This window comes from Phocoena phocoena, chromosome 2 (genome assembly GCF_963924675.1).
Source record: "Phocoena phocoena chromosome 2, mPhoPho1.1, whole genome shotgun sequence".
In the NCBI taxonomy this organism is placed as follows: Eukaryota; Metazoa; Chordata; class Mammalia; order Artiodactyla; family Phocoenidae; genus Phocoena; species Phocoena phocoena.
In genome coordinates this window covers 126,745,031-126,768,094 of record NC_089220.1, presented here as the reverse complement: position 1 = coordinate 126,768,094, position 23,064 = coordinate 126,745,031, and the positions used below count along the sequence as shown (strand labels likewise).

Genomic DNA, 23,064 nt, shown 5'->3' with positions numbered 1-23,064 from the left:
TTTATCTATTTTGGATATTTCGTATAAATGGGATCATTCAGTATGTCACCTTTTGTGTAGGGCTTCTTTTCACTTAGCAAAATGTTCTCAAGGTTCATCCAAGGGGTAGCATGTATCATTCCTTCGTTCCGTCTTATGACTTAATTAGATTCCACTGTATGAGTATACTATAATTTGTTTATCTGTTAATCCATTGATGGACATTTGGGCTGTTCCCACCTTATGGTTATTATGAACAGTGCTGCTATGAGCATGGGTGTACATGTACATGTTTAAGTACCTGTTTTTAATTATTTTGGGTATATATATAGGAGTAGAATTATGGAGTCTTATGGCAATTCTATGTTTAACTTTTTGAGGAACAGCCAAACTGTTTTCTACGGTGGCTGAACCATTTTACATTACTGCCAGCAATGTACAAGGGTTCCAGTTTCTCCACATCCTTGTCAATAGTTGTTATTTTACATTTTTAACAAATTATGGCTATCCTAGTGGTTTTGAAGTGGTACCTCATTGTGGCTTTGATTTGCATTTCCCTAATGCTAATGAATTTGGGTGTCTTTTCATGTGCTTTTTGACCATTTGCACATCTTCTTTAAAGAATGTCTTTTCAAATCCTTTGCCTGTTTTCAATTGGGTTGTTTGTTTTTTGTGGTTGAGTTGTAAGTGTTCTTTATATATTCTGAATGCTAGACCCCATTGGATATATGATTTGCAGATATTTTCTCCTATATATTGCCTTTTCACTTTCTTGAAATGTCCTTTTATGCACAAAAATTTTGATGAAGTCCAGTTTATCTATTTTTTCTATTGTTGCTCCTGCTTTTGGTTTCATATCTATGAATCCATTGCCAAATCCATGATCGTGAAGATTTACCCATGTTTTCTTCTATGAGTTTTATGGTTTTAGCTCTTAGATATAAGTCATTGATCCGTTTTTAGTTAATTTTTAGTTAACTTTTGTATATGGTGTGAGGTAGAAGTCTGACTTTATTCTACTTTTTATAACTGCTGTAAAAACTATGCACTTAATTCATGACTTCTTTGAAATGTGTTGTTAGAGGCTGGATGGCAGGTTTTGCAGAACCCTGAATCCTAGTGGTTTGTAACAGCACAATGATTTCTCATTCATGCTGCACTACTCTCTCAGATCTCTCGGGGACTTTGGTTCATGGTATCTTTACTCAGGGATGAAAGCTGATAAAGGTCACTGTAGACCTTTCGTGCTCAAGCTCTCTAAGGCCTCTACTTTGACATAATTCCATTGACCAAAGCAAGTCACTTAGCCACGTCGAGCTTGAAGAGAGAAGTGTAATCCTACCAGCTGCCCAGAAGGAGAAGAAAAGAAAGTAAGTAGTGCACAGTCACTACAAGAGAACAGGATTGAACATGTGTTTGCAACATATTCGAAATATTTGTTCCAAGATACACAATTTTAAAACATTCCCATTTAAGGGGGTTCAAAGTTCTCCGTAAAAGGACATGGTAAAGCATCATTGATTCAAAATTTGAGGTAAATTTTATACTAACTGTGCTTGCTGAAGTTTACCTTTACATTATTTGTAAAGAAAAAATTGTTCAGTTAAGTGATAGTATGAGATTTAATGAAGAGAATTTTGTCTTAATTTATAAAACAATTTTTAAGTAGTTTAGTAGGAAGTATTCATACTCAAGGAATTTGGGTACAGGTTGTTTATTAAAACTTTTTTATGTCAAAATTGTGAAAAAGAAGGAAATATTAGTAATAACCGTTTTGCAAGGCACTTTAAGGTTATTACTTTTTTTTTTTTTTGCGGTACGCAGGCCTCTCACTGTTGTGGCCTCTCCCGTTGCGGAGCACAGGCTCCGGACGCGCAGGCTCAGCGGCCATGGCTCTCGGGCCCAGCCACTCCGCGGCATGTGGGATCTTCCCGGACTGGGGCACGAACCCGTGTCCCTGCATCGGCAGGTGGACTCTCAACCACTGCACCATCAGGGAAGCCCTAAGGGTATTACTTTTGTCTATCAGGATTTTAAAATTTAAAAACATTTTAAAACTTAATAGACTAAATCCTATAAATCAAGATAAACTAGTTTGTGTGGCATCTGTAATCCAGCATTAGAGCTTAGTTACCCGCAGAGTAACAAAAATGTTGATGTTAACATATAGTTGTCCAGTCTCTTACCCACTTTTCATAAACTATGGAAATAGAAAAATTAAAATGTATAATATTTCTCTTATCTTATTCAGTTACATTGCTAAAATGTGCCACTAGATAGCAGAGAATGTATTATAGAACACCAGTAGGTGTCAGCCACAGCCTTTGCAGCAGCCTGATTATTTACCAGGCTTTTGGGGTTTTTTAAAACCCAGTATTCTGATGAACTGCAATTTTCTCAAGGTTGGTGTGCTTATTTTTAAATTAAAACTCAGGGTACTTACTAATAAAGACATAGTGATGCACTAATGGCAGCAGGAACATTATTCAGTGCTTAATTGTGTGTAGAGCTAAATAGCTCAAAGAGGTAACTAGTTTGTCATGGAAAAATTGCGATACTGTCTGGTGGAGACAAGTAGGTATCTGGAAAGAATGACCATGGGTCCTTTAGTTAGCCAGATATGATACTGATATTGTAGCAGATCAAACTAGATGAGGGTCTAATACCACTTCTTTTCTGGACAAGCCTTTCCTTTTTAGAGGAACAACTATTAAGCCTCTTACCTCCGCTCCACCACCCACAGAGTGCTTTAGTTTGCCTGGGATGCTTTGTAAGTATGCCCATAAGTGGAAGTGTATATTCCTCTTACTAGGCGAGATACCAGTACTAGAAGAAACATTTTGGGGACTTGGACAGATCCAAGAGCAACATTCAAGGAAAGACCATTCATGAAGGACCTCATTGCAGATATTGATGTCGAAATATGGGGGAAAGGGAATCACAGCATTCAGCATTTGAAAACAAAATGTGGTTTTATCAAAAGTGGGAACTCAATAAATGTTTCACTGACTTCATAAACAGTATTCATATTCAGTGCTATTTTATTGTAAAAGGGCGAGGATATTATATGTGTAAGTAGCTTGGGATACTGTTGCTAAGTATTTAAATACATCAATATATCTATATGAAATTAATAGTTTTATTTCCTTGATTAAAATAAACTAGTGGATTTCCATTGTGTTCAAGATTTTTAAAAATAGTTTTTCCTCAATATAAAATATAAGCCCTTAGTGATCTGTTCCTTGGTACTCTCTGCAAAATCATATACCTTCATACCTGATGGCCCAGAAATACCAAATTAATGGCATTTCTCTTATTGAGTGTTTAGAACCTAAATTGCATATCATATGATTGGTTACTCAATTATGTAGCAATTTAAATACTACATTTTAAAATTAATTTTTTTTAATTTAAAAGACATACATGCTCATTGTTAAAGATTCAGATGATAAAAAAGTAGATGGAGAATAGCAACACTGGTCCTTTTCCTAATGAAAATCACTGTTTATAAGTTTCTCTCAGAAAAATTATTTGTTACAAATCTAAAACTTTATAGTCCCCCAAACTTTTGTTTTTCTATTGACACCATTGTTTTTATAACAGGTGTTTGAAAATATAAGATTTTTGTCATGAGTACTGTTGGGGAGTTACAGCAGAAAAAATTATATTTTTGATTTCCCAAACATACCTCTCTCTCTTTTTGTCTTTTCATATGTTGCTTCATGTGCCTACAAAGCTAACCAGAACTTTCCTCCTCCCTGCTCCATGGCAACGTCTGATAATTTATATTTGTCTTTCAAGCCTCAGGTTAGACATAATTTCTTTTAAAAAGTCATTCCTGATTCTTTGTTACTGATATTTGGCTTAACTCTACAGTATGTTTTAATGTAGAATAAAAAAAAATTACTCCTAACTCAGTGTGCTCCTTTAGCTTTAACAACTCCTTTCTTTGTGTTTATGTGTATCTGTGTGCATGTGCATGTGTGAGAGATGCAGGCTGACTTTCAGTTACTTACAGGAGGCTTTTCCTTCTACCCAGGGCCTCCAGCAGAGAGAAGTCTGCTTTCAGTCTACGACTGGAATTTTTCTAGGATTCTTTTCATGGAATAGCCAGTCCTTCCAGAGCTATGACTCTGTGTAAGAGACCTAGACCCATCTCCCTTCCTCTCCTCCCAGTGGCCAGTTTCCTATCCCTGCCACATCACACTCCTACTCCGAACTTAGAACTTGGGCCAGATGTGACACTCCCTTAGACCACCTGAGCTCCAGCTTATTCTTTTTATCCTGAGTTTGGTTAGGTTTTGGTGTCAGCCCCCTGGGATTTTAGTTTCTTCCTCCTGAGGTGCAATTTGGGATTTTGGTTTGGCGGGGGGTAGGTATTATTTTCTTAGGGCTGCTATAACAAGTTACACAGGCTATGTGACTTAAAATAACAGAAATTGATTGTCTCACAGTTCTGGAGGGCAGAAGTTCAAAATCAAGGTGTTGGCTGGGTTGGTTTCTTCTCGTGGCTCTGAGGAAGAATCTGTTCCTTTCTCTGAGCTTCTGGAGGTTACCAGCAGTGTTCCTTGACTTTGCAGCTGCATCACTCCAATCTCTGGCTCCGACGTCACATAGTGTTACTCCCTCTGTCTGTGTCTGTTAAAAACATTTTCATTTCTTCCATGATTGTGGAGTATGAGATCTGGTTTCTGTTCAAATGTATAAATTTAAATTGTAGTATGGTCTATGTAAGTATAAACCCAGACCTGCTGATTTATTATTTTCACATTTCCTGAAAATTTACAGCCCTTCAAAAGATAGTACTTTGTGTTTAAGCTATTTAGAAATGTTTATACATTTTTCAAAAATAAAATTTAATTCTGAGTTTTTAATTTTCAGCCAGAAAACCTTGCTCAGAAGCTTCCAAACCTTGTGGAACTGTGAGTCTGCTTATTCAAATTTTTTTAAAAGACAAGAATGAACATAATTTTAAGTTATTTGAAATAATGGGAAATACAGTTTTAATGTATTAATTTATTATTTTTTGGTATTATGATCATGGTGCTCATGTAGGTAGACCTGTGGTTCTGCTAAACCCAATAGTATTTTAAAGTATTTTACCATTTAAATTTGTGTTTTAAATATCTTACTTCAGGGTAGTGAAGGTGATGAAAGATACATTTTTTCTGGGGGCAGCATCTTTGTCACAGAATCCTTCTGGATAATCCATGTAATTGGGAATATTTATTATTATTATTGTTACTACTACTACATGTGATACTGATATAAACAGTCTGATGCTATAAAAGATTTAAAATATAGAGTAAAACCTCCTTCCTTACATCCTACATCTGTTGATGATTTACCTCCATAATACTAAATAATGTTTACACCTTTGTTTTTTAGTACATCAACTTCAAGTATCTGTTCACTAAAGAAGATAAGAAATTTCAATATCTTGTATTTCCCTTTCTTTCTACCTGTCTAATTCCGTTAAAGGAGGAATTTGCATCACCTTTCCTTGTTCCTTTTATTATTTGGTATGATTTTCAGGAGGTAAAGTAGGGAAAGCTAACTTTACACCTTCCTCTATAAGCCGGGAGTCTCTGTTGTTTTCTTTTTTATCCATCCTTTTATTTTAAAAAATTTCAAACCAACAAAAAAGTTGAAAGCATAGTACAATGAGCATCCATACAATTGATTCTTGAACAACATGGGGGTTAGAGGTGCCACTCCCTCATAGTTGAAAATCCAAGTATAACTTTATAGTCGGCTCTCCATATCCACAGTTCCACATCTGTGGACTCACCCAACCTCAGATGGTGTAGAACTGTAGTAGGTACTTGTTGAAAAAAAATCAGAGTATAAATGGACTTGTGTAGTTCAGACCCGTGTTGTTCAAGGATCAACTGTTCAGTCTTCACCTAAATTTAACCACTTAACATTTTGCCACATTTCCTTTCTCTCTTTGCCTTTCCTACCTTCTCTTTACTCTCGCTCTCTCCCTCCACCTTCCTTCTCTCCCTCTCTCACACACATTATACTTTACCCCTAAATACATTAGTATGTATCTCCTAAGAATAAAGACGTTTTTGCACATAACTGTATTGTTTTTAGGCCTAAGAAAAGTAATATTATTTCAATAATATCATCTAATATATAGTTCGTCTTTAAATTATCCCAATTTTCCCCCCAAAATATCTTTTTGAAGTAGATGTCTAGATTTGTCTGATTGTTTCCTCTGGATTAGGTTCAATTTAAACATCTTTGGTGATGTTCTACCCCATTTGCTTTATCAAGTTTTTGCTTTCATTCTCTTTATACATATTATATGTGTATTTATTTTTTTTCTGAAGCTTTTGAGAAAAAGTTACATACATTGTGGTTCTTTACCCTTAAATACTTCAGTGTGTATTTCCAAGAACAAGGATGCCTTAACATTTTTTTAGGTCTACTTTTCTGTCCTTAATAGGTGCTTTATATTTTTCTTCATATAGATTTTGAACATTTCTAATAGTTTGTTCCTAAATATTTATTTTTTTGCTGTGTAAATGATTTTTCTTATCTGTTATATCTTCTAACTGGCTCTTTTTTGTATATAGGAGCACTATGGGTTTTTGCATGTTAACTTTATATCTTGCTCCTTCCTGAAATCTTTTATTGTTTGAGTTAGTTTTATCATTGATTCTCCAGAGTTTTCCAGGTATACTCTCATGTCTGAAAATACAGACAGTGTTATTTCTTCTTTTCCAAATCTTTAATTATCTTCTCTATTCTGATTGCATTGGCTAGTCCTTCTCCAGAGCAGTGTGAAATTGTACTTGAGGTAGTGGGCATCCTTGTCATCTTTCTGACCTTAGTGGGAATACCTCCAGGTTTTCCCCACTAAGAAAGATGCTGGCTTTACAGTTAACACAATGCTTTTGTGTTCAGTAAATATCCATCTGTGTTAGTAATCTATTGCTGCTTAACAGATTACCCAAAATGTACTTGCTTAAAATGTAGGTGTGCTTAAAAGAATAAACACTTATTCTCTGATATTTTCTGAAGGTCCAGAATCTGGGCTTGGCTTAGCTGGGTGCCTTTGCTTCAATGTCTCTTTCAAGTCTCTAATCAAGATTGTTGCCCAGGGCTGCTGACTTACCTGAAAGCTCAACTGAAGAAAGATCCTATTCTGTGTTCACTCATGTGGTTGTTGGCAGGATTCAACTAATTTCTTGCAGTTCGTTGGACTGAGGGCCTCAGTTCCTAGCTGGCTGTTGGCCAGAGAACTCCTTTAGTTCCTTGCCACTTAGCCTCTGTTATGTTGCTCACAACATGGCAGCTGATTTCCATCAGAGTGAGCAAGCAGAAGAGCAAGAGAGGGTATGCAAGACAAGAGCCATAGTCTCTTTCTCACCTAATCGTGGAAGTGGCATCCTGTCACTGTTACTATATCTGTCCTTTAGAAGGGAGCCACTAGATCTAATGAACACTCAAGGGGAGGCTATTACACAAGGTCCTGAATGCCAGGTAGCAGAGATCATTGGGGACCATCCTAGGGGCTACTTACCACACTATTAATTCCTATTTTCTCAAGATTTTTTTGTTAGTAATGGGTGTGAAATTTTTTCAAAGGTTTTTTCAGACTTTAAAGCTAAAGGAAAAATTCTTGGGGGTTTCAGGCAAAAAGGTGAAACAATCATGAAGATGAAGAAGATTGCACCATAAGACTCCACACTGAATTATCTATACAATGGCTGTTGAACTCTAACTTGACGGTTTTTATTTCTTTGAGCCCTTTAAAAGTATTTGTCTCCTGAGGTTGCTGTCTTTTCTTGAGGTTGCTATCCATTGTTGTTGTTGACATTTTTCTGGGTTTTCATATATTGAGTAATTTTAGATTATATTCTGACAAATGAGGACATATGTTTTGGAGACTGGAATCTGTTATATTTCATCAAAGAGTGTTGATGTTTTTATTGGGCTGGCCGGAAAGTTTGTTTGGGTTTTTCCATAACATCTTATGGAAAAACCCGAACGAACTTTCCGGCCAGCCCAATATTTCAGTGATTAATTTACCTGGTTTGACTCAAGCAGTAAACAGCCTCTTGGAAGGCAGCTGAAATCTCAGTCTGGTTCTTTTATCTTTAGTTGTAGTTTCTTCCACATGTAAATGGTTTTGCAGTCAGCCACTGATTTAGGCAAAGTCTATACATAGGATTTGGGGTTTCCCCTCCCTGGCTTTTATTTTTTTTTCTGGTATTCTCCCTTTATTTGTCAGGGGCCATGGTTGCCCTGAACTCTGTCCTCCTTTAGGCTAGCAACACTGCAGTTTTCTATTGGAATTTTAGCCATTTTTTTGTGATAACTGTATCCTTCCTTAGACTAAATGCTTTTTTTTTTTTTAATGAAACCCAGAATCACCCAGTGCCATTCTTTCTTATAAGTTTTGACTCTCCTTCAGAATTGGCTTTTTTGTTTACTCTTGCAGTGCCTTAGGTTCATTTTGTCTGTGTGTGTTGTTCAGTGTTTTAGTTGCCAGAGGATTGGTCCAGTAGGAGTTTATTCTGCTGTACTAGAATTAGAACTTGCATTCTTTTATTTTAATCTGTTTCTGCCTTTATAACTCAAGTGGGTTTCTTGAGGTCAACATTAGTTGGTTCTTTGATTTTGACCAGTCTAACAGTCTGGCTCATTTAACTGGAGTGTTTAGACTGTTTATGTTTAATATGATTACTGATATGATTGAATTTAAGTTCACCAACTTAACAGTTTGTCTTCTGTTTGTCCCAGTTGTTCTTTGTTATTTTTTCCCTCTTTACTTTTCTTCTTTAAATTATTTTTGTGTTATTTAGGATTAAATTTTACTACCATTATTGATTTATTAACTCTACTTCATTTCAATGTTGAAAGGTTTTTATTATGTTTCTTTAACCTATTATAATCTACCTTCACATAATATACTCCTTCACATTTAATATAAGAACCTTAGATCAATACTTTCAGTTCATCGCTCCTATCCTTTGTGCTACTGTCCTATGTTTTACATGTGTGTGAGTGTTGTGAGAGAGATAGATCTATGTATGTATAAACCATGTATATATCAGTCAGGGTCCAGTTAGGAGATAGAAACCATACCCCTATTTAAGCAGGGAGAATTAATATAAAGAATTGTTAACTAGTAAAATGTTATTAACTACTAAAAAAGGTAAAAGAGGACTCCATGGTATTCATAATTAATTAGTAAGTACAAAAAAGTAGATCTGGACCGAGAGAAAGTAGACAATGAAGGAACTAAAGACTTAGGAGAGCCCCAAACCTAGGCTGAGATTAGACTTCTTCAAATAAGATGTGGCTGCCACAAAACATACAGTGCTCTGGTTGTGAAGAACCTTGCCATCTGGTTAGGCCAGAGCAGATCTGTAATATCAGCTCACTGTTGCAGGACGGTGTTGGTAATGTAGAGCTGATCTATTAGAAACAGTCTGACTGGTAGGAAGGAGGCAATTGCCTGAGAGCATGGCAGAGCTAACGCACAAGTAGCCACAGGGTGGGAAGACAGTTGCTTGAGGCCAGCTGAAGTTCTTTATAGGAGTGCATTGTTGGATAGGGAGAGTGTGGCCTGAGGATAATAGCCTGAGATGCCACAAAAGTGACTTCATGGTCACTTTGAGAATGTAGTTTAAGGTTGTCCAAGAGGACTACTGGGCCTTGGCTGTGTGCTGAATAAAAAATTGAAAGGGGACTGGATCCAGAAGGGAAACGCCTTCCTGCTACTCTCATCTTGCAGAGTCACTCCAGTACCCTCTTTTGATAACATTAGGCCTAACATTAGATCAGTTGGCAAAGGAGAAATTTTGACAGGGTCCAGCTCCAATATGGCATAGCAGGTAGATTTGGAGCTGAGAGACAAAATTGATAACTGGCAAAATACACTATTATAATTTTGAATTTAAGTTGTTAATTAAAGAACTTTTAAAATGAGAAAAAAAGTCTTTAATATTAATTCATATATTCTCTCAGATTTGGTTTGCCTGAAAAATGTCTTTATTTCTCCTTTTTTAAAAATTAAACTTTTTACTTTGAGATAATGGTAGTCACACGTAATCTTAAGAAATAATACATAAACATCCTTGTGTACTCTTTGAGGTTCTGCCGGTATTCATGTCTTGTATAACTACAGTATAAGATCACCACCAGGAAATTGACATTGCTACAATCCACTGATATTATTCAGTTTTCATCATTTTCTACCCTTTTATAATCACATTCCCCCTGTCCCCCAAACCCTGGCAACTACGACTCTGTTCTCCATCTCTGTGATTTTGTCATTTTAATTTGTTATGTTATATAAATCATATAGTATATAACCTTTCAGGACTGGCTTTTTTTTTCATTGAGCATAATTTCCTTGAGATCTATTTAAGTTGTTGCATGTACCAATAGTTCCTTTATGTTGTTGGGTTATATTTCACAGTATGGATGTAATGGAGTTTGTTCATCCACTCACTTATTGAAGGACATATTGGTTGTTTCCAGTTTTTAGCTATTATGAAATTTTAGCTGCTATGAACATTCATATACATGTTTTTTTGTGTGTGAATAAGTTTTCATTTCTCTGTGATAAATGCTTAAGAATGTAATTGCTGAGTCACATGGAAATTGCATGTTTCATTTTTTAAATTGAGATATAATTTCCATACCATAAAATTTTAATCATACACTTTTAAAGTTTATGGTTCAGTGGTTTTGGTATATAAACAAGGTTGAGCAACCATTATCACTGTCTAATCCAGAACATTTTCGATCACCCCAAAAGAAACCCATCAATAGTCGTTCCCCTCCCCCAATTCCTTATAACTCCCTAATAGGTGTGAACTGGTATCTTGTAGTTTTCATTTGTATTTTTCTAATGACTAATGATGTCTTTTCCTGTGCTTATTGGCCATTTGTATATTTTCTTTGGGGAAATCTATTCAAATCTGCTGTCCATTTAAAAATTATTATCTAAGAGTGTTTTATGTATTTGGAATACCAGACCCTTATCATATATATCAGCAGTCCCCAACCTTTTTGGCATCAAGGACTGGTTTTGGGGAAGACAATTTTTCCACGGACGGGGTGGGGGCAGGTGGTTCAGGTGGTGATGCAAGCGATGGGGAGCAGTGGGGAGCGGCAGATGAAGCTTCTCTTGCTCACCTGTCGCTTACCTCCTGCTGTGCGGCCTGGTTCCTAATAGGGCACTGACTAGTACCGGTCTGTGGCCTGGGGGTTGGGGACCCCTGATATATATGATTTGCAAATATTTTCTCCCATTCTGTGGTTTATCTTTCACTTTCTTGATAAATTTTTATTTGGTTGCTTGTGTTTTGTTGTCATGTCTGAGAAACTTTCTAATCCAATGTCATGAAGATTTATCCCTCTTTTCTTATTTGAGTTGTATAATTTTAGCTCTTACATTTAGGTCTTTGATCCATTTTGAGTTAATTTTTGCATATGATATGATGTAGAAGTCTATGTTCTGTTTTTGCATGGGATATCCAGTTATCTCACCACCATTTATTGAGAAGGCTACTCTTTTCCCCATTGAATTGTCTTGGCATGTTTGTTAAAAATCAGTTGACCATAGACACATGGGCATGTTTCTGGATTTTCACTTCTGTTTCATTGATCTGTATGTTTTATCTTTTTGCCAGTACCATGGAGACTTGATTACTCTAGCTTTGTAGTGAGTTTTGAAATTGAGAAGTATGGATCCTCCAACATTATCCTTATTTTTCAAAATTGTTTTAGCTATTCTAAATCCCTTGCATTTCCATGTGAATTTTAAGATCCACTTGTCAGTTCATGCAAAAAAAAAAAGAAAAAAACGCCAAATGTGCTTGTTGATAACAACTACACTGAATCTTTAGATCAGTTTGTGGAGTATTGCCATCTTAACAGTATTATGTCTTCTAATTTTTGAATGTGGAATATCTTTCTATTTATTTAGGTCTCAGTTTCCTTCAACAGTTTTAAAATTTGAACACTGAACACTTTTCAGTGTAAAAATGCTGAATTTCTTCTGTTAGATTTATTCTTTTTGATGCTATTGTACATAGAACTATATTCTTCTTCTTCTTTTTTTTTTTTTCCGCGGGCCTCTCACTGTTGTGGCCTCTCCCGTTGCGGAGCACAGGCTCCAGACGCGCAGACTCAGCGGCCATGGCTCACGGGCCCAGCCGCTCCATGGCATGTGGGATCTTCCCGGACTGGGGCACGAACCCGTGTCCCCTGCATTGGCAGGTGGACTCTCAACCACTGCACCACCAGGGAAGCCCAAGAACTATATTCTTATTTTCACTTTAGAATTGTTCAGTACCTAGTATATAAAAATACAGTTGATTTTTGTATATTGATATTATATCCTCCAACCTTGCCAAATTCATTCATTAGCTCTTTTTTGTTGTTGAATTCCTTGGGGTTTTCTATATATAAGATCAAGTCATCTACCAGTAAAGAGTTGTATTTCTTCTTTTCTGATCTGTATGCCTTTTATTTCTTTTTCTTGCTTAGTTGCCGTGGCTAGAACATAGAATGTTGAATAGAAGTGATGAGACAAGACATCTTTGTGTTGTTCTTGTGCTCAGTTACCTTAGTGGTCAGCTAATGATCAAGCAGAGATTTCCTTACCTACCTGGATCTGCTAAGTCTCCCAGTCCTTGCTGAGGGTCTCTGTATATGTATTGTGGCATGCTTTCCCCTCTCATCTAGGCACTTGACAACTTTGCCTTAGACTTCACTTCTTATGTAGAACTTCAAGTCCAGCAGAGGTGAGAGCTTAGGGTCTTCTCGGGTCTTTCCTGAGCATATGTGCATGAGCTCTGGGCATGCATGTGACCTTCTAGATTTCTAGAAATATGTCAGAGTTTTTCAAAGTTCCTCTGGAAGGAACTCCCCAACGTTTTCATTTAAGGTTTTTGGTTGTCTATTGTTTGCTCCAGCTGTTATCTAGTGCCTCAGGCACCAGCGAAGTTAAACAATTGCCTGTAATTTATCTCAATTGGGGAAAGGGTTTTTGTACTGGGCAAGCTTCTAGTCAGATCAAGTTAAAAACAGCCTTGCAAGTGGGGTCTTTCAGAGATCCATGAGACAGTCAAATGACAGTTCTCTGGAAATGAACTCCAACTTGGTTCTGCCCCTTTAGGTACTAGCCAGGCTACTGCAATTGAAGTGAAAAGCAAAGTGATTTTCCAGGCTTCTGCAGAGGTGGAGAGTAGGGTATAGGACTGGGGCAAGTAAAAATACCCCAAAGTTCACAGCTTAGTCTTCTTACTGAGATTTTTGCCATTTTTCTTACATAAACCTCCCTGTATTACTGCAAGTCTTTGGTTAATTTCCAGAGTTCTGTACATGTAGCTTCTGATAATTTTTGCCAATATTATTGTTGATTTTACAAATAAAGAGAATTTTTGGCGGTCCTTACTCTGCCACTTTTGATCTGAATTTGTAGTTTCATTAAAAACTGCCAAATAATTTCCCAGGTTGGCTGTACCATTTTACATTCTCCCCTGGCAATGTGTGATTGTTCCAGTTTCTCCACATTTCACCTGCATTATTTTGTAGTCATTACTTTAAAATTTTGTCATTCAGATACATGTGTGGTTTTATCTAATTATGGTTTTAATTTGTATTTCTCTAATGGCTTATAACGTTAATTTAACATCTTTTCAAGTACTTGTGATCTTTATCTTTTCTTCAGTGAAATGTCTGTTCATGTCTATTGCTCATTTTCTATTTGGATATTTTTCTTTAGTTGTAAGAGTTTTAAGAGTTCTTTACGTATTCTAGAAAATAGTCCTTGATTGTATAGGTTGTTTACAAATATTTTCTCCCTCTGTATAACTTCTATTTTCATGTTCTTTTGTAGAGCAGAAGTTTTACATTTTGATGAGGTCCACTTTGTCAACTTTTGCTTTTATGTATCATGTTTTTAGTGTCAAATTTAAGAACTTTGTCTAGTCCTAGACCCTGAAGATTTTCTCCTGCTTTTTTTCTCTAAAAGTTGTATAGTTTTTTGCTTTACATTCATCTTCATAGTTCTGAAATGTGTATGTTTTGCCTTCTGGAATTAGAGTTCTTGGTTGTCAGTTACTTTTTTTCTTTCAACATTTTCATGGTGTTTATTGTCTTCTGGCTTGCATACTTTCTGAAGAGACATCTGCTGACATTCCTATATTTCTTCATCAGTATGTAATGTGTCTTTTTTCCTTGGGCTACTTTGAAGAATTTCTGATTCTTCTATTGGTTTTCAGGGATTTGATTTTGATGTACTTTGTTGTGGTTTTCTTTTTCTTTATCCTTGACATTCATTGAGCTTCTTGGGTTTGTGTCTTTATAGTTTGCATCAAATTTGGATTTTTAAAAACATATTTCTTTAGATATTTATTTCTATACCCTTATCTCTGGTCCTTGCTTCTGGGACTCTTACATGTTTGTTAGTTTAATATGGTCCCATAATCACTGACACACTGTTCAGTTCTATTCTTTTCAGTCTTTTTTTTTTTAATGTACTTCAGTTAGGACATATATTTCTCTGTTTTCAGGGTTGGTAGTATTTTCTTCTTCAGTATCTAATAAGTTGTTAATCCAACCTAGTGACATTTTCACTTAGTTTGTTGTATATTTGATCTCTAGAAGCTCTATTTGGTTCTTCTTTATATGTTAACATTTCTCTCACAATGTTTATATTTTTCTTTGAATACCCGAATATAGTTGTTATAGTTGTTTTGTTTTAAAGTTCTTATTTGCTAATTCCATCATTTGTGTCATACTGGTTCCGTTTGTATTAACTGTTTTTTATCCTAGTTATTGGTCACATTTTCCTAATTCTTAGCACTTTTTGATTAGATGCTGGGCCTTATGAATACTTTATTGTGTCTACACTTTGTTGTCTTCCTTTTTGTGGTGCTTTGTTCTGGCCTGCAGTTATTTGCAATTTAATTTGATCCTTTCATGGCCTGTCTTTATGCTTGTTAGGACAGGTCTAGAGTAACTTCTACTAAAGGCATAGTTTAGCCCTATTACCCACACAGGACTTTTCTAGAATCTTGTTTAAATGAACCAAGTGATCAACAAGGATTTGGTATACTTGCTGCTCAGGACTTGAATGCTTTCTAGCCCTGTATGAGCTCTGTGGACTGTTCAGCTGATAGGTTTTCAGTTACTTTTTGACTGGAGTGCATTATAGAATTCAGCTAAGAGTCAAAGGATCCCTTGAAGTTTTTTTTTTCAGTAGTGCCCTCTCCTCCAGAACTGTACCCACAACTTCCAGCTGCCTCAGGTTCCCTGAACTCTGATATGTTTCTTCATAACTCAGTGAGACTTCATTCTTTGTTTGGGATCCCATTTTTGTACCACAGTGCACAATTTGCCTCCAGACATAAATCTGTGGACATTGTGTGGCTCACCTCACTTGTTTCTTCTCTCTCAGGGAACATAGCACGAGTTGCCTCTTGTCAGTATTAGAAAATAATTGTTTCATATATTCCATCTGGTTTTCTTGTTGCTTATAGCAATTAGGTAAATCTGGTTCTTATTATTTCATCATGGCTGGAAGTATAAGTCCTGTTCCTTTAATAAAAAAAATTTTTTTTTATTTTGGAGCAGTTTTTATTTACAGAAAAGGTTGTAAAGATAGTAAGTACAGAGTTCCAGTATGCCCAGGTTTCTCCTGTTGTTAACATCTTACAATTTCATTGAACATTTGTCAAGACTAAGAAACTGACATTGCCATATTACTATTAAGTAAATATCTATATTTAATTTTATTAAAAAACTGCCAAACCATTTTCCAAAGTGGCTGTACAGTCATGCATTCCCACCAGCAGTGAATGAGAGTTCCTGCATTATTTGAGTAGAAAAATAACATGATGAAAACCAGTTACGTCAAAACACCAACATTTTAACTACTTTGAAATTACAAAAATTAAGTAGACAGAAGTGACTTAAAATTGCTAAGCCTTTGATTACAAATGACTTATGATAACAATAATAATTATAACAGTGGCATTCATGGAACTCCGTTCTAAGGGCTTTACATTTATTAATTCATTTAATCCTCACAGCATCCCTATGTTGTTGGTGCTGTTATCCTCTACTTCTGTAGTTTAAGAAAGTGAAAAGGTCAGTAATTTTCCCCTGGTCACATAGATATTAAGGTACAGGCAGTCTGGCTCCAGAACCTACTCTGATCCACTTTACCAGTGATGATTCTTCATCAGCTGCACATCAGAGCAACTTGAGTTGAGATGGCCTTGGACATCTATATTTTGAAGACCACTGGTGATTCTAATGTGTAGTCAGGATTGAGAACATTCTAAACTACCATTTACTGCTTTTCATTATAATGTAGATAAATTTATTATGTTAAAATATACTTTTTGATTTTAATGATAATAGTACTTTAGTTCATATTTTGACTTGGACATTTTAAGGTCCTTTTTTGTAGGTAGAATTGGAGTTGAGGCAAAAATTTTGTGGATTACTGAAAAATCAGTTATCTATTTTGGTGTCTAGGCACTCTGCCTTTTGTGTAATACATGCAAATGTGTGTATATACTTATATATATATAGTCTTTCGGCATAAAGAATTTTTAGAGTAATCTGTTAAAGTAGTTAGATATTTCTTCCTAAAAGTAATGTTTAAAGAATATTGATTTTAAAATATGGAAACATTCTTAAAAAAGTAAAATATGGAGTCATTCTGTATACACAAAGCAAGGAATAAAATGAATCATAGAATAGTGTAATTGTTTAAATTGTGTTAGGCCCAGCAAGTTAATACCTACACAGAATTGATTTAATCCAGCATATAAAAATCTTCTTAAATTTATTAATTTTGCATCTTTCTTATTCTGTGTCATTGACATTTTAACATTTGATATTAGGCTAAAATATGTAGAAGAAATATTTTAAATTCTATTTAAGATATAATATGAAGAGTGATTATGAGGTATAATAAATAAGATAACAGGTTTGAAAATACTTTATCAAAATCTAGTTCTCTGGCCTCAGAATCGATGATCTAAATTTATTTTTAAAATTATTATTATGTGATTTTCATTGGTCACTGTTGTTTTGCTCTGAATAGTTGGCTGCTGACTATTGCATGAAGTCTCCACCAGAGAGTGCTAAAGATACTTCAGTGGGGAATGTTATTTACTTAGACTTGCCTGGACTTGTCAGCCGGGTAGCCTTTTTTTTTTTCTAAGAAAAGAATTTGATTTCTTATTTACAAAATTCCTCTTGCTGTGAAATATATTACGTACCTTGACAGTTGAATATTTCTACAGATATCATAAATGATGAGTATTTAATTGCTTCATTTTTGGTTCTCCATACTGGCTTGAAATATCTTTGATTATTTTGTGAAGTTATCCTTTAAAAACTAAAAGTTGCATTTTCCTTTACACAATAAGTGTTGACTTTTCTCTACACAATAGATTTTTTTTGAAAACCTGAATAATTTAAAATGAACTAGAGAAACTAGTAATTTGTTTTATGAGGTTGAAAAAAATACTTTATTGTGTATGTTTTAATTTTAAAATAGCAACTAAATTAGCAAATAGTTTTAATATTTGCAATTCTAGCATACAATATTATTCTCAAAGTATTATTAATTATCCATGATGACCATATAGTTTGTGTTGCACATTTAGAGTAGGGTATGAAAGAAAATCTGGTCCCTTTATATTTGATAAATCTCTAAGTGAGCGTTTTACAGAGTGATTATCTAGCAGAAGTACTGAAGGATAACAGCTGTTTTTCCCTTCTTTTCCTCTAGGTATCTTCACTCAAATAACATAGTTGTGGTTCCGGAAGGTACGTGCACTTCAAGTTTTTAGTTAGGAGGTGCTATAGTTTAAATAGTAGAACAGATAGTATAGTGCTATTATAGTTTATAATAGTAGAACAGATTGTCTCTTTAAACCAATTTTGGTTGGAAAATTAGGGAATTTTAATTATAGAGCATCTTTATTAGTTTCAAAGCTTTTTTTCCTCTAATTAGTAATCCAGTTAACTGTTACAATTAAATTAAATTTAAGAAGTCTAAAATGGTTATAATGGTTAGGTAAAAATTTATTATCAGATAAACTGTCCTTGGGTAAATAATAAAATGATAACTTTTAAGTTTAATAAATCCAGTTAAGCATTTTGGTTAGATAAAATATCTATTTATCTACATATATATCATTTCATGAATTATTTATTCAAGTAATTTTTACATTGTTTTAACATTTTTATTCGTGCTATTTTTAAACTTACTTTATATCAAGGTAGAAGTGTTATCACTTCATAAAATTTAGTTTGATACTATACTCTAATAAAAATTTTTTAAAATTTTAGTTTGATATATGTTTTTACTATTATGTCAGCCCTGGAGACAGGGATATTAAGCATTAAAATATTTAAACTTGGAGTACTTGCATTAAAGTTTGGTGTTAAAACACTTGGGTCAAATTAATCATGCTTTTACCCTTCTTTTCTCTTCGAAGCCATTGGGTCCCTTGTAAAACTACAGTGTTTGGATCTTAGTGACAATGCCTTAGAAATTGTTTGCCCAGAAATTGGTCGTCTGAGAGCTTTACGTCATCTTCGATTAGCTAATAACCAACTGCAATTCCTACCTCCAGGTAATCATAGTCTGTAGCACACGAGCTTTTTGTATATTACAAGTCTATTTTTATTAATATTTCTTACTTTGTGTCTAGGCAGTGGGCTTTAGATATATTTGTAAGTATTTGATTGTCTACTTGTTTGAAGATGACACTAAGGAATGTGGATGAAATATGACTCAGAGTCTTTTCCTTGATGCAAGTGTGAGAAGGTGGCATTTATGTTTTTCAGCTACAATTACTACAGTTGTGCATTGGAATCAATGCTCCTTCAAATCACTGTCCTGGTGAAATATTTGTACCAAAAGCTCCTTCAGTTCTGAATTTCACATAGGAGAATTTATATGAACTTTGCATTTTAGTGTCCCAAAAGCAGATACATACAGTGTTTTCTCTCATTCTCTAGTGAGGTAAATGATGTACATTAACTTGGATTTAATGTGAAATCATACTAGAATTTAGTAGCAGAATTTAAGTTTGAGTCCTAGAATTGTCAGTTCTGCCTTCTGATCATCCTATTAGATTATGATGTACCTATTGATAGTACCAAAATCCTGCATTCTTCTGAGCTACCATTAAACCCTTTGACTTTCTTACAAGGTGTATTCAGAGACCTTCCTTTGTGAACCCACACATTTGCAGATTCCTCTGTCCTGTGTCATTTCGCATATTTTTTAAAAAGTGAAGTATGATTTAATAAAAAACTTGTGCTTCAGGTATTACATAAGAGTTACTCTGCATTCAAAAATGAGCAAAAAAAATACAGATGTCACTCACATTGGCTGGGATTATTTCTTCCTAGTAACTAGGAATACCAGCTAGTCTTTTAGTGTATCCGAGTGAAATGTGTGACTCAAGCAAAATTACAAATTACTACCTGTCACAGAACTTCAGGGACATGTGAAACTGTTAAAAACTATTCATGTTAAATCCATGAATGAATTTATAATTTAAAAAATACTTTCTCCAAAGTTTTTCAAGTACAGAAATTTCTAAATGAAACACAGTAGCTGATTAATTTTTAGACTTTATGTGCTGACTTTCATATATAGGTTCAATATTGTATACAAAAATGATAATTAGTATAGCAGTTGACTCTGCTTAAAAAAATATTTTTTAACCTCATATAATGAGAGTCTTCCTTTTTCCAACTCTACTTAATACAAAAATTTTCAGTATGGTGTGGGAATATGATCTTTGAATTTTATTGTATGTAATCAGACTCAGTGGTGTTTCATCATTCTAGCTTTCATCAAGTTTATGTATTCACATACTCAGGAAATTAGATTCTCTTTCAGAGATTGTCTAGAAAATATATCAGCAAAGATAACACTTTAGATTTTCAGGGTATTTTCATATATGAAACTTACACAAGATACATTATAGAGTCAAAATGCATGGATATAATACCGAATATTTTAGATTTTCGTAGTATTTTCATATATGAAGTTTATACAAGATATGTTATATAATCAAAATGCATAGGTATAGTCCTGTATTCATAAGCCCCTTTTTCGATACATTTAAAGAATGTCTGAGTAACACAACTCTCTGTTAAAACATTGTTCTTTGTTTTCTATTTTCCTGTCTTTTCCTGTAATGTAAGAACATTTTGTGGTAAAATGTGGCCATTTCCTTCCATTATATACTCTCAGAGGTTAAGGATATATTACTAATGTCATTGACTGCTTCCTAGTAACCAGTGGAGGAGGGTATAGGTTTCCTGACTACTTTAATATGATTTTAAATTTATATCTCACCTGTTTCATAATAGATTTGAGGCATTTACTTCTGATTTTATTTCCCTAGCTTATTTTTGTTGTTTGTGTTTGGTTTTGCTTGTTTTGAGTAAAATTGCATATAGTAATAGCTGTGTATTTTGAGTAGAAACTTCTGATTAAACTATGTATAGACTTTTTTTTTCTAGGCCATCATAAGTAGCAGTGCACTAGATCTTACTAATTTTTTGAATAACTTTATGTATCTCTTTATGAGGTAATTTCAAGTGTTATGATTTGAATGGGAGAGGGGCTAGGTACACATCCCCCAAGTGTTTGACCGTCTTTGGGGACATACTATGGAAAAGTTATTTTAACTGCAGTAAAAAATGTGAGGGACTGCCATATAGTATCCATTTGATGACAGTAGACTCCAGTTGATGTCTGATTGTTAGCCTCTTCTACCTAGTCCATGTTATTAGTATAGACTTCTTATGTGTTATATTCCTGTGAAAGACTTAATATTTTATTATGTGTATTTTTTTGTGGTTGAAAAACCGTTGAATGTAATTTCCCATTCAGTATTTAAAATTTGAAAATTTAAGAGCAGTATTTGAAAAATTTTAAGGATTTAAAATATCTAAATGGATAATAGAGAGTTTTAAAATTAGGATCTAAGAATGGATTACAGGGGCTTCATGAATGCCCTCAAATTGTATGGACAGTTTGGTGTTTGTGAGTGTGTACATATTGCTGTGAAGAAGATCCAATGTTTTTATCAGTTTCTCAAACAGATCCATGACTCATATAGTTGATTCTCTTGGGTTGTTTGCCAATACCCATTCTTGGTATTGGGGAATGTCCCTTTTCCCCGTTCTATTGGATTGCAGAGTACTGCCGTTTTTCTACCTTGTGACATTGCTTTCTCTCCACAGTTGATTGGTCCTGGTGTAGGTACCTGACCCAAGCAGGACCATTTCTCTCCCTGGGCATTTTGAAAAGGACGGTGTGGGAGAAGGAAAGAGAACAAGAGAGAACAGCAGAGGCTGAGAAAGAAAATCAGGCTCTATTTCTCTCTGGGCTTCTATACAATACTGTATAATCTTGTGAGGTCTGGGAGTAGCCATGTAGACTGGGAAACAAGGAGAGAAAGATGAAGTAAATAACTAGAAAAAAGATGGAGGCAGAGACTTCCTAAGTTTTCTTTAATTTCCCAATCACTGATTCTGTTCTTAAGGCCCATAGACTTTGTGCTTAAGCTAACTCTAGTTGGCTTCTGTGAATTGTCAACAAAAGAGCTCCATGTAACATAGCTGCCCCAAAGGCTTAAAACAGCCTGTCTTGGGGTATAGGATTAATTGTATATTGAACTCTCCTATTTACTTAACTGTTATGCTTTGAAATTGCAAAAGCTGTTATTAATAGTAGGAAGTCCAGGGTTAGCAACAGCACGATCAGTAGTATGTCTGTGAAGTGGTTCATTCTGTCATCTGTTTTTTCCTTTTTGTAGTATGCTTTGTACCCTTTCTATTATATATATATATATATATATATATATATATATATATATATATATATATATATATTTTTTTTAACCTGAACTCAAGTAATTTTGGAGGAAGTACAGAGAACATTGGCGTGGGGTGATGATGGGTATAGAAATGTGAAGACAGGCTATAAAGAGTATGTTGTTAAGTCAGTATAGGGAAAGTGTATTTCCCTCTTTGGCCCCATAGCTGGGCCTAAGAAACTGACATTAAGACAGATTAACAGGAGAAAAGTATACAGATTTTATTTAGTAATTTTTACATGTACACAGGAGCCTTCATAAGAAAAATGAAGACCCAAAGAAGTGTAGTTAGAACCAAACACATATATACTAGGTTGGACAATAAGTAGTAAATTGTGAAAATGGACAAGACAAAGGAGTTTGTGCAAGGGCAGTTATTTGTAGAAAAGTGACTAGGAAGATAAGGTTTGGTTTAACAAAGTTTGTTTGTCATTTGGCCTCACCTCCCTGTCTCTGGTCATAAGAATGTCTTCCTTCCTCCTGGTATGGGGGTTACACCTTTTGCATGGGAATTTTATCTCCTGCTTTCAGGAAGAAGAAGGAAGCTTAGAGTGCCCTTCTTGCATCTGCTGTTTTTCAGTGCCTTTAACTTAAACTAATCAGTACACCAGGATGGCATATTTTGGGGTGGCATACTCTGAACTCCTACTCCAGCCACCACAGTGGGCAACTAGAGCTTAATTCTGTGTGAAACATATCCCTCAGAATCATCACACTAAAGTGCTGAAAGAGCTACAGTACTTCAACATCAACTTCCAAAAATTATGGTTGAGAGCTGATTGGGTGGGAGGGTGGGTGTTAATTATCTGTTACTTCTGGCATGCTGCACATGTACACACATGGACAGAGCAGTAGCCTTCTGCAGTTTCAGAAAAGTCCTCAGTCACAGTGATATGGATACTGGTAGTGGAGCAATGGCCAGAAAACACTGAAGTGGTCCACCTAGGTGATATGTGTGGAGCTCTGACAAGCTCTCACAGACATCATGAACCATGGATGAAGAGAGGTGCTTGGTACATCTGCTTTCAAAATCTTCCAGACGTGGTCCATAGACCCCAACCTGAAAGATAAGACAAATTTAATAGTTTGGGTTTAACTTGGTTCCAAATTACCTCCCCCCCCAAAAAATCTTCTGGCTAATGTTATTGAAATCATAGTCTGTGGTGTAAGAACTTTG

General features: G+C 35.0%; 1 protein-coding gene across 2 annotated transcripts in view; it reads left to right on the top strand.

The window, feature by feature from the left end:
* Nucleotides 1-23,064, top strand: part of LRRC28 (leucine rich repeat containing 28) — a 187,100-nt gene that overhangs the window by 17,558 nt on the left and 146,478 nt on the right. For both annotated transcript variants that reach the window (XM_065871899.1, XM_065871900.1), the window contains exons 2-4: nucleotides 4,861-4,901; nucleotides 17,768-17,805; nucleotides 18,480-18,617. In XM_065871899.1, the coding sequence (XP_065727971.1) occupies nucleotides 4,861-4,901; nucleotides 17,768-17,805; nucleotides 18,480-18,617 (217 nt within the window). The remainder of the gene's footprint in view (nucleotides 1-4,860; nucleotides 4,902-17,767; nucleotides 17,806-18,479; nucleotides 18,618-23,064) is intronic.